We start from the raw sequence: 12,598 nt of genomic DNA, 5'->3' as shown, positions 1-12,598 counted from the left end.
TTCAGGACTTATTAGAACGGTAACTCAATGCCGTGTATGACTCCTTGATTCTTGTCCGTCTCCTCAGCTGGCATACCAGCTCCTTGAGGACAGTCTCTGCTGACACCCAGCTGGCTAAGGAGGAACCGTGTGGCATCACAGTGCATCCTAGGTCCCCTCACATTTACAAACTGTCTCCTCCTTCTCCAAATACACCCAAGGTTGTCAATACCTTCCTTGGGTAAAAGGCAGAGCTGAGACATGGGGAGATGACAGATGAACATTTTCTCTGTGAAGTCATATGAAGATTCTGTTGGGGTAGGTTGGGGTGGGGATGAGAAGATAGTCAAATCTTCATGCCCTGGGGCTGGTATCTGAACTAGCACATGTGGCTCTTTCCTGGCTCAGCCATTGTTCATCGCATAACCTTGGGAAAGTCCTCCTTTAGGCCTCAGCTTCTTTAGTTGTTGCTCAGTATAAAATTATGCTTTAGAATTCAGATTCCAGAATCGGATCTTTCTTTTGTCACTTACTAGCAAAGCGCTTATCCTCTCTGATTCTCAATTTCCTCATTTGTAAAATATTATTGTAGTTCTTAATAATATTAAGAAAAGGATCTAGCTCACAGAGCTGTTCCAAAAACGTAATGAGTATTCATTGATTTTACGACTACTAGCTCTCCTGTTTATTTTGTTTGATCCTTTTCCGTGATGTTTAATTGGCTCAACTCATTTGTTATTCTTTGAAGCCAGAGGTGAGCCCAGTCCCATATTTCAAAAGTAATTTCTCCCATCAACAGTGAAAGCCCAGTGAAAACTGACCTGGGACCACTTTGGTAAATGTGGACTCCAGGAAGGAGATACTGAGACCAGAGTTGTCCCACAGCAAATTCCTATCAGATTTGGGACTTAGAAATTTCTAGACTTTGAGTGCCCAAAGACTGGGACCTGAGTCTGCATTGTACATGGCTGTAGCTCCAATGCCCAGAATATCGGTTTACATATCGTAGTGGGAGAACAATAAGTATTTGCTAATACACAGCCTGAGCCCAAGTCTGGTGCTCAATTCTCTGAGCCTCAGTTTTTTCATCTGAAAATGGAGATGAAAAACATCGCCCAAGCTTGGCGAGGATTTAATGAGATGATGCATGTAAGGCGCTTAGCATGGAGCTTGACACCTAAGAGCTCAGTCAATGGTGGATTTATGGATATAGGTAACCAGAGAGATAGAGATGGTGTCGATAAACCTCACGTTATGTTGTGGTTGGGAGTGGGCACAACAAATCAGAGATCTAGCGTCTGAGTTCCTTTTGTGGGTACGGGAAAAATGGAAGGCTCCTAGAAAGAGGAAAGACAGGACCACAGCGGAGTTTCGGGAAGATGGTGCGGGTCAGTAGCCTTTGGCCAGGAATTCAGGTGCGGAGGCGGCGGAGGGGACTCTAGGACCCTGCGTCCCGGGAGCGCGCGGTTGCCGGGCACGCGCGGCGCGTGAGGTGAGGGGGAGGGCGCGGCTCTCTCGCCAGCCAGGGACCGCCTCGCGCCCAGCCGCATCTCGGGGGGCGGGGCCGGGCCCCAAGGCCGCAGTGCGATTGGCGGAGGTGCGCGGATGAAGCCGACGGCTGGCGCGAGGCCCCGCCCCCGGCCGGCCCGCCCCCCCGCGCGCGCCGGCGGGTCTGCAGCCTCGCTCTGGCTCGCGCCGCGCCGCCGCGCCGAGTCCGCGCGTCAGTCGATGCCGAGCGCCGCTGCGGGGCGGCGGGCTGCAGACGGCAGAGAGTGCCGGCCCGGGAGGCGGCGGTGTCCGCGGGCGTCGCGTGAGAAGGCTCGGAGCCCGGAGACTCGCGCAGCGCGATGGCCCCCATCGGCCTCAAAGCCGTGGTCGGAGAGAGTAAGTGGAGTCGGGGTCCTGCCCGCGGGCGGGGGCTGCGGCTGTCTGAGAGGAGCCGCGGCCGGCCCTGCCCGCAGCGCCCCGGCCTCCGCGCTGGCTGCGCGCCCCGCCCGGCCGGGGGCTCCGGGCCGGGAGGGTCCCGTTATTCCGGCGCCGCCCTCCTTCGAGGGAAGTCCCTCCCGGCCTCCTGCCGCCCGCGCCCGCTTGCCTTCTTCCCCCGCTCTCCCCTTCGCGCATTCCTCCCGTTCCCCCATCCCTCCCCTCTTCACCCCATCCGTACCCTTCATCCCACCCTCGCCTTCATCGCCATCCCTCGCCTTCGTCCCCATCCCTCCCTTCGTCCCCATCCCTCGCCTTCGTCCCCATCCCTCTCTTCCTTCTTTACCTCCCTCTCCCCTCACTCCATCTCCCCGTCTTCCCATTTATGTCCCCTTCACCCCATCCCCTTTACTCCGTGCCCTCTTCCTCCCTTCACCTCGCCTTTACCGCCTGCAGCCCACTACCCTCCCCCGCTCCCATCACCCTCCCCTGCTCCCCCCTTCTTCTTCACTCCCGTTACCTTCCTCCCCTTTCCCCTCTCTTTCCTTGCCTTCTTTATTCCCTAAGCTCCCTGATTCCCCTCCTTTTTCCATCTCCAGTCCCTCCCTCTTTCCCACCCTCCTTCGTGAATCGTGACGAGCGAGTCCCAGCCTGCGCCCTCCTCCGCCGGCCCCCTCCCCCCGGGAGCCCGAGCCGCCGTCCCCGGCTGCGGAGACCCACCTGGGAGCGGCTCCGCGCGCGCCGGCTCAGCCCGGGGAGCTGCTTTCCAAAGGCTTGGCTCTGCTGGGCTGAGGCCGCGTTACTCCTCCTCCCGCTCCAGGCTCTTGGCTTCAAGGGCGGGGTCTTATCAGGGTCCTGAACCCTCTTAAATCACAGGGGAGACGAGGAAAGGTTCAGTGTGCGGCGGGAAGTGTGGCCCTGCCCAGCGCCGCAGTCTGCAGTCTCCCTGTTTGCAGGACTCTGCCCTTGGTTGGCTGAAGGCTTCGGGCAGTTCAAACCACTGTTGGAGGGAGGAAATGGTTGTTTGTGGGTTTGGATGAAAGGCTCAGCGTAAAGGGATTTTTAAAAATGGATGGTGGTGAGTGTCGGCTGCAGCGGAGTGAGGGCTGAGGGTAATATTTGGAAAACAGCGTCCCGGTGCTAAATAGGATTGGTGATATGGGTAGACAAATAGCACCTCTGCAATATTTTGGCTATTTCTTTAACAAAAAAATGTGTAAAGATTGCTGTGGCTTTTGCTGCCTCTTTGGAATTAAGAGAAATTAAAACTGGGCTTTTTTCTGTAGGAGAGGATAAGAAAGGAAATAGAATAAAAATGGTGGAAATTACAGTTTCCTTTCCAATGATTTCTCTCCTATTATAGTGCGCGCTCTCTCTTTTTTTTTTTTTGCTATCAAATATTTTTGGCTTTTTAGTGTTCCTTTTGAGCATCATAACTGTTTTGTTTTCCACATTCTTTTTGTTGATAGATAGGAAATATTCCCACTTGTTGTACAACCTCATCTGACCTGTTATATCAGAAGAAAATTGTTATAAAAACTGAACCCCAAAGGAGCAAGTTTTTAAAGTGCCCACTATAGCAACTGCTTCCCGAGGCAGTAAAGGTTCTGAATCACATACCTTCTATTTTTTAAGGCCAATCAAAGCGCGTTCAGGGCTGGAGGGACCCATAGGGATCCTCTGATGTCAACACCCTCATTTTACCTGTGGGAAAGAAATGAAGGCTCAGAGCAGTTAAAGGACTTGTCAAAATCAGTGTTAATTAATTTTTTAAAACCTAGTGTCCATTTCCTTCCAACATTAGTAAAACAACAACTTCATTATTCTAGATATGCTATTTCTTTCCAATACCCTTTTCAAAGAGTTATGAAATATAGAATGTTATGTTACATGTTACATTCTTTCAAATGTTATATTTGAATAAGGGGCTTTTAAAACAAAACCCCTAAGTGTTGTAGAAATCCGGTTTTACCATCCTTTTGCCAGGACCCTTGTTCATGCAGGTGGTTCGTTAGTCCTCCTCCCCGACCCCTTTTTTATTTTTATTTTTATTAATTTTATTTATTTATTTATTTTTTTGTGAGGAAGATCAGCCCTGAGGTAACATCCATGCTAATCCTCCTCTTTTTGCTGAGGAAGACCAGCTCTGAGCTAACATCTATTGCCAATCCTCCTCCTTTTTTTCCCCCCAAAGCCCCAGTAGATAGTTGTATGTCATAGTTGCACATCCTTCTAGTTACTGTACGTGGTATGCAGCCTCAGCATGGCCGGACAAGCGGTGCGTCGGTGCGCGCCCGGGATCCGAACCCCGAGCCGCCAGCAGCGGAGCTTGCGCACTTAACCGCTAAGCCACAGGGCCGGCCCCCCCACCCCCTTTTTTTAGAAGCAAGCATGAAGATAAACAAAAAAATCAATATGCAATATACCAAAATTTCTTTTCTGAAATAAAGCAAAGCCACTGTTTACCGAAATAAAACCAAGCCAATTTTACATAAAATTGGTGAATCTGTGAACAGCGTCCTATTCCTATGACCATTGAGGTAGGTATAAGTTTTGGGGGAAAAAAATTGCAGTTCTTTGTCAATGACAGGTTAATTCTGGCTTCTAATTTTGCATGGGGTTTCTAGCTTTGCCTTTTTCGTCTACAAATAAAAGTAAAATAAAGATGTTTTTTAATCACCGTGTACCAGTTTAAATGTCATCTTCACAGTCTAGTCTTCCCAGTCTAAATTAACACCCCATAGTCACTGTTTAATATATTTCCTCATTTTATTTCCTTCATAGCACTTAAAATGATCTGAAATGGTATTGTTTAATTTTCATTTTTTGGTACTTGTTTGATTGTTTCATCCACGTGAATGTTGCTTCTAGGAGAGCAGGGTCTTTATCTGACATGTTCACCCCTGTATCCCATACCAAGAATGGTGGCTGGCTTATAGTTGGCAGTCAGTAAATATTTATTGAATGAATGCATGTTAGTAAGGATACGATGGAGAGCAAGATAAGTGTAGTTTTTGGCTTCTTGTCACATCCTTCTGAGTTGAGTTTTAGAGTGGCGGTAGGTACAGGCACAACAAAAGTAGAGGAGAGGGGTCAACTTCAGCTGTTCATTCAACAAATGTTTGTTCAGAGCCTGCTGGGAACTATGGGGGAAAACAGGGACAGCTAAAATATGGGACCGCTCTCAAACTGTTGTGACAGACATAGACAATCCTGAGGCACTTTCCCTGTGGCTCTCGTTACTTCCCTGACACACTTAGGGTAGACTCCGTATATTGCACGTCTTTGTGTTGGTCTTACCCAACTAGACCCATCCCCTTCAGGGGAGAGTAGGACCTTGTCTTATTCTTATGTCTATTCTTAGTGGGTGAGTTAGTGCTTAGTACTCAGTAAATGTTGAATGAATGACTTAGGATTTGTGTGTAGTGATTCAGAGAATAGGCTCTGGAATTAGACATCCTGGGATAAAATTCTGATCCACCACACATAATGGAAGCTTTTTGTGCCTCAGTCACTTCATCTATAAAATGCGTAATAACAGCATCTACGTTGTGGGGTTCCATGAGTATTAAACGAGGTAAAGCAGGTATAGCATTTAGCACAGTTCTTGGCATGCAGTAGATTCAGTAAATATTATCACTATGAAAAGATCCACAAAGAAGTTCAGTAAAAGTGTTAGGGGATTTTGAGAAGAGATAGACTACCTGTGTCCTGTGGGGCCAGGGTTTTCAGGGAGAAAGCAGAGCCTCAGATAAACTTCTTGAAAGAGGCGCAGATGGTGGAAGAATCGACCTGAAGAACACATGGACCATTTGTAGTCTGACCCAACTTCTGTTTCCAGTGCTACTCATTTCTTTACTTTTTTTTCTTTATTTGTTTCTATAAAATGTAGTTTTTTCCTGCTCTCTATCTTGCAAAGAGATTGTAAGAGAAAGGAGCATTTCATTTGTGGGGTGGCATTCTGTATCTATTTTATATTAATAGATGATGTTTCAATTATGTAAATCCACGTTGTAATCCACTGTTTACTCCTGTTCACTGAAGTTTCGTCAGTGTGTTACAAAGACGCAAGGATTACAAAATGTACTGTTTTTCTTGTTTCCTAGCTGTTAGCAATTTCTCCTCATGTTCCTGTATAAGAATCACATTCTTTTGGAAAAGCGTGTAGTTTCAATTTGTACATTAAATACATACCTTTTTCAGACAGGGCTGTGAGACATAGGATCTGTCGGAAGTTGAGAGGATCCCTAGATAGAAACAATCTTCCTTCATTCTTGCACTTGTTTATATTAGAAACTTTAGTTAGCATACAAAATAAGTATATTTCAAAATATATTAAATACATGTTGCAGTTTTTCCATTTTTAAAATTCAGGTATAATTTGAATACTGTAAAATTCACCCTTTTTAGTGAACAATTCTTCAAATTTCAGCCATTACATGTAGTCATATAGCCACCACCACAATCAAAATACAGAACGCTGTCATCACCCCCGGATTCCCTTGTGCTGTCCTTTTCTGGTCAGCCTCTCCTCCCACCCCCAGCCCCTGGCAACTACTGAATTGTTTTCTGTCCCTATAGTTTTGCCTTTTCCAGAATCTCATATCAGTGGAATCATATAGTGTATAGCTTTTTGAATATGACTTCTTTAACTTAACATAATGCTTTGAGAATCCTCCATGTTGCATGTGTCTGTCATTTGTCCCTTCTCATTGCTGACTGCTCTTCTGTTGTATGGATGTGCTTACAGCTTATCCATTTCCCCAGCTGAAGAACATTTGAGTTGTTTGCACTTTGGGGCAATTACGGATAAAGCTTCTTTAAGCTTTCGAACACGAGTTTTTGTGTGATCATATCACTTAGATATGTAAATACGTCGGAGTAGGATTAATGTGTCGTATGATAAGTGTATGTTTAACTTTATAAGAAGCTGTCAAATTGTTTTCCAAAGTGGCTATACCGTTTTACATTCCTGCCAGCAATGCATAAGAATTCTCATCCTTGGCAGCACTTGGTATTGTCAGTTTTTAAAATTTAGCCATTCTGATAGATAGTAGTATCTCATAGTTTTAATTTACACTTTCCTAATGTAATCATTAATGATGTTAAGCATTTTTTCCTGTGTTTTGCCATCTGTGTATCTTCTTTGGTGAAATATCCAAATCTTTTGCACATTTTTTATTGGGTGGTGTTTTCTTGAGTTTTGAGAAGTCTTTATATATTTTAGGTACAAGTCCTTTATCAGGTATAAGACTTACAAATATTTTCTTATCGTTTGCGGCTTGTCTTTTTATTGAAAGTATTTTTCAAAGAGCACAAGTTCTTACTTTTGATGAAGTCCAGTTTATCAATATTTTCTTTTATGGATTGTGCTTTTGGTCCTCTATATATGAAATCTTTGCCTAACCCAAGTTCACAAAGATTTTCTATTTTTTATATATTTTCTGTGTTTTCTTCTAAAAGTTTTATAATTTTAGGCTTTACATTTAGTCTATGATACATTTTGAGTTAATTTTTGTAGATTGTGTGAATTATGGTCAAGATTCTTTTGCATGTGTGTGTGTGAATTTTTGTGTGTGTATGTGAATGTCTAGTTGTTCCACTACCATTTATTGAAAGGACTATTCTTTTTTCCATTGAATTGTCTTTGTTCTTTGTTGAAGATCAGTTAGCCGTATATGAGTGGGTCTATTTCTGGACTCCCTGTTCTGTTTCATTGATCTGTATGGATGCTTTCACCAACACCCATTCTGTCTCACTGTAGCTTTAAAGTAAGACTGGGAACCAGGTATTCTGAGTCCTCAAACTTTGTTGTTCTTTTTCCAAATTTTTTGATTCGTTTGCTTTTCTATATAAATTTTAGAATCAGCTTGTCACTTTTGTTTAAAAAATCCTTCTGGAATTTTGATTGGAATTGTGTTCAGTCTATAGATCAATTTGGGGAGAATTGACATTTTAACAAATTTACTTCTAATATTTTAGTTTCTTTGCCGTATTGCAATGTGAAACTCATGATTCTTAGCTTCACAAATAAGGGAACAGCCTGATAATAGGGGGAATTGCACATAGTTTAGCAAGGTCACAGGATACAAAGTCAATTTACAAAAATCAGTTGTAGTTCTGTATACTAGCAATGAACAATTAGAAATTGAAATTTAAAATAGTGCCATTTACAGTAGAACAAAAAACATGAAATACTTAGGTATAAATCCAATGGAATATGTTCTAGATCTTTATGCTGAAAGCTGCAAAGCATTGAACAAAAGAAATCAAAGATGGCTTAAATAAATGGAGAGAGATACTATGTTCATGGATTGGAAAAATTTGTTATGTTTATTTTTATTTTTTTAGCACATATTTTCAATGCTCTTGGGTAGATACGTAGGAATAGAATTGTTGGGTCATATGGTAACTCTATATTTACATTTTTGAGGAACTGCCAGACTGTTTTCCAAAGTGGCTGCACCATTTTACATTCCCACCAGCAGTGTATGAGGCTTCCAATTTTGAAACATCCTTGCCAAAACTTGTCATTATCTGTCTTTTTTGTTACTATCCTAGTGGGTGTGAAGTGGTATCTCATTATGGTTTTGATTTGCATTTCCCTGATGGCTAGTGATGTTGAGTGTTTTTTCATGTGTTTATTGGCCATTTGTATATCTTCTTTGAAGAGAGATCTATACAGGTCCTTTGCCCATTTTTAAATTATATTGTTCAATTTACATATTTAGTCGACATATTATTTTCATTTGAAGTTATTATTTTTACTCTATGTTTTAGACATAAAAGTGGAATGTAAGTATATACTTAAATCTGAGCAGTTTTTTTAGTTCTTTAATTTTCTACCTTTGTATCTTTTTCTGTGTACTTTTGGTAAAAACTACTTTTTCTTGTAATAATCGTGATTTCATGTCCTTTTAGACGATTCATGTAAAATTTAAAAATTATTGTTGTTGAATAGTCCATTGTGTCTTCATTCCCAGTTTATTAAAGTATCATATTTTTGAAACTCCTCACTTTTTTAAAGGATTCTAATATTATAGTCTTCCAGTTAGTACCGATACTTAGTTACAATTGTGAGAAGTGTTACAAAGGAATGGTGCAGCACACTGTGAGCACCTATAGCAAGGAGGCCTGGTGTAAGACTGAGAGGTTAGAGAAAGCTTCCCTAAGGAAGAGATGTTTAATCTGCTTCCTTTAGTTCCAGCTTACTAAAAGCTTTTGTTTTGTTTTTTACATCAGGATTAACTACTTTTTCAGTTTCTTTTGAAATGATCATATAGTTTTTCTTATTTAATCTTTTATTTTTTATTTATTTATTTTTTAAGGAGACTTTTTTTTTTATAATTTTATTTATTTATTTATTTTTTCCCCCAAAGCCCCAGTAGATAGTTGTTATGTCATAGCTGCACATCCTTCTGGTTGCTGTATGTGCGATGCAGCCCCAGCATGGCCGGAGAAGCAGTGTGTTGGTGCGTGCCCGGGATCCGAACCCAGGCCGCCAGCAACTGAGCGCGAGCACTTAACCGCTAAGCCACGGGGCTGGCCCTCTTATTTAATCTTGTAATGTAATATAATTAACTCTAATATTGAACAGTCATTGCATTTCTGAAATAAACTTTACTCGGTAGTCAGGTATTATTCTTTTTCTGTATTGTAAAATTCTATTTATTATTTTCACATCTATATTCATTAATATTGGAGCCTTCTTGCTGTTCTTTGATCATTCCAAGCATGTTCCCACCTCAGGGCTTTGTATTTGCTGTTCCCTATGTCTGAAATGTTCTTCCTTCGGACATCTGCATGTTTGTTCCTTTAATTCCTGTAGGTCTCGAGTCAAATGCCACCTTACCAGTGAGGTCTTCCTTGACTACTTTATATAAAATGGGAACTTTCCTCAGAATTTCCTGTCCCCTTTACCATGCTGAATTGTCACTCTATGACATTTCATACTTACTGGTTTCGTTGTTTGTTTATCCTGGCCTCCACCAGCCAAATGTGAGTTCTCTGGGAGCACAGACTTTGCTTTGTTCACTGCTGTATCCCCAGCACCTGGGAGGACAGTTCTGGTATGTAGTGGACACTCAATAAATATTTGGAAAGAACAGTTGAACATTATATTTTATATATATATATATATATATTATTTTTTCTCTCTTAAATCTTTTTCAGAGCTTTTGCATCAGAATTTCTATCTCCTTAAATTAATTGGGAAGTTTCCCATCATTTTATATGTTCCAGAATAGATCACATAACATGGAAATTCCCTTCCTTGAATGTTAGAAGTGATTTATCTATAAAACAGTTTGATTTTGTTGCTTTTTGGGGAGAAGAGGATAAATATTTGACAGCCTTTTAAATTTATTTCATTAGCACTTGTTTATTCAGGCTTTCTACTTCTTCTTGAGTCAATTTTGGCAATTTCTGTTTCCTTATAAAATAGGCCTTTCAACTTAAAAATTTCAAATTTATTGACTTTAAATTAGATTTGTATAATTTAAAAAATACATTCTGCATTGGTAGTTGTAATCTCCTCTCTCATTCTACCCTCTGTGTTATTTTTATGGAAATACTTTCTAGATACTTATCTATTTTTTTTTTTTTTTTTTAAAGATTTTATTTATTTTATTTTTCCCCCCAAAGCCCCAGTGGATAGTTGTGTGTCGTAGCTGCACATCCTTCTAGTTGCTGTATGTGGGACTCGGCCTCAGGATGAACGGAGAAGTGGTGCCTCGATGCGCACCCGGGATCCGAACCCGGGCCGCCAGCATCGCAGCGCGCGCACTTAACCACCAAGCCACAGGGCCGGCCCCGATACTTATCTATTTTAATTGTCATATGAGTGAGATCATACAGTGTTTGTCTTTCTCTTTCTGGCTTATTTCACTTAACATAATACTCTCCAGGCCCATCCATGTTGTTGCAAATAGGATGATTTTGTCTTTTTTTATGGCTGAGTAGTATTCCATTGTATATATATATACCACATCTTCTTGATCCAGTCGTCAGTCGAGGGACACTTAGGTTGCTTCCACCTCTTGGCTATAGCTAATAATGCTACAATGAACATAGGGGTGCATAAGCCTCTTTGGATTGTTGATTACAGGTTCGTTGGATAGATTCCCAATAGTGGGATAGCTGGATCATAGGGCATCTCTATTTTTAATTCTTTGAGGAATCTCCATACCATTTTCCATAGAGGCTACACCAGTTTGCATTCCCACCAGCTGTGTATGAGGGTTCCTGTTTCTCCACATCCTCTCCAACTTTTGTTGTTTTTGGTCTTGGTGATTATAGCCATTCTAACGGGCATGAAGTGATATCTTAGTGTTGTTTTGATTTGCATTTCCCTGAGGATTAGTGATGTTGAATATCTTTTCATGTGTCTATTGGCCATCTGTATATCTTCTTTGGAGAAGTGTCTGTTCATTTCCCCTGCCCATTTTTTTGATCGAGTTGTTTGTTTTTTTGTTGTTCAGTTGTGTGAGTTCTTTATATATTATGGAGATTAACCCCTTGTCAGATATATGTTTTGAAAATATTTTCTCCCAGCTGGTGGGTTGTCTGTTCATCTTGATTCTGGTTTCCTTTGTCTTGTAGAAGCTCTTTAATCTGATAAAGTCCCACTTGCTTATTTTTTCTTTAGTTTCCCTAGTCTGGGTAGGCATGTCATCCGAAAAGATTCCTTTATGACCAATGTCAAATAGTGTGTTGCCTATATTTTCTTGTATGAGTTTTATAGTTTCAGGTCTCACCTTCAGGTCTTTGATCCATTTTGAGTTGATTTTTGTGAATGGCGTTAGCAGATGGTCCACTTTCGTTCTTTTGCATGTGGCTGTCCAGTTTTCCCAACACCATTTATTGAAGAGACTTTCCTTTTTTCCCCATAGTTTTCAATATGCAGTATTCTTGCCATTTATTTCTAAATATAGTCTTCCTTCCTTTTGAACTAGATGTCACTCATCGTGGGGTGATAAGTAGGTTGAATTGGGGCAAAATTTTCCAAGGAGGTGGTTTGGGACTCAGGGGTCATCCATGTGTTACCCATCAAGTGTAAGAGAGCATATATCTGCCATAGGATCCAAAGAGGGCTTATTAAATGTACACTGAAAGATTTCTCTCTGGGTTTTTTTGGCACACAGCACCTCTTAGATAAACAGGTGTTTGGCAGCTAATGAAGTATCTTTTCTTTAGTGGAGTAGTCAGGCCAAATTTTAGATTTACTGGCAACTCAGCAGCCATAAATTTTGAACCCCAGTCCTGTGGCTCGGCTCACTTATGAGAAGTGCTTGGCGAATCCCCAGCTCCATCCTCTTATTGGATTGCTTTACTCAGTGGCCTCTGCAGGGCTGTTGCTAGAGCTAAAGGTAGGGTGAAGTAGCCACAACTTCAGTTTAATTTCAGCCAGTATGAGTTTTACTTACTTTTTTATGCAGGCTTTTTTTTTTTTAATTAAAACAAAATTTTTTTAATCAGAGAGGAGCAGTGTTGGGTAGTGGAAAAAGTTCTGGACTAGAAGTCAGAACATCCAGCTGACAGTCCCAGTTCTAACACTGGGTGGCTGGGTGACCTAGACATGTTATTTAACCTCTTTTTAAATTGGGAATTCTAATACCAGCATTACAGAATTCTTTTAAGGCTCACATTAAATGATATACAAAAAAAAAGTGCTTGAAAAACAATGAAGAGTCACTAT

The 12,598-nt window shown here is 41.6% G+C and overlaps 1 protein-coding gene across 1 annotated transcript in view; it reads left to right on the top strand.

The window, feature by feature from the left end:
* Nucleotides 1–1,693: 1,693 nt before the first annotated feature.
* Nucleotides 1,694–12,598, top strand: part of STXBP1 (syntaxin binding protein 1) — a 67,853-nt gene continuing 56,948 nt past the window's right edge. The window contains exon 1 of the mRNA XM_004423482.3: nucleotides 1,694–1,863. Within this exon, the coding sequence (XP_004423539.1) occupies nucleotides 1,827–1,863 (37 nt within the window). The 5' untranslated portion in view covers nucleotides 1,694–1,826. The remainder of the gene's footprint in view (nucleotides 1,864–12,598) is intronic.

The sequence above is a fragment of the Ceratotherium simum genome, chromosome 29 (genome assembly GCF_057802395.1).
Source record: "Ceratotherium simum simum isolate JZ-2026a chromosome 29, ASM5780239v1, whole genome shotgun sequence".
NCBI classification, from domain to species: Eukaryota; Metazoa; Chordata; class Mammalia; order Perissodactyla; family Rhinocerotidae; genus Ceratotherium; species Ceratotherium simum.
The sequence above is the reverse complement of the archived record's forward strand: the minus strand, read 5'-3'. Positions and strand labels throughout refer to the sequence as shown.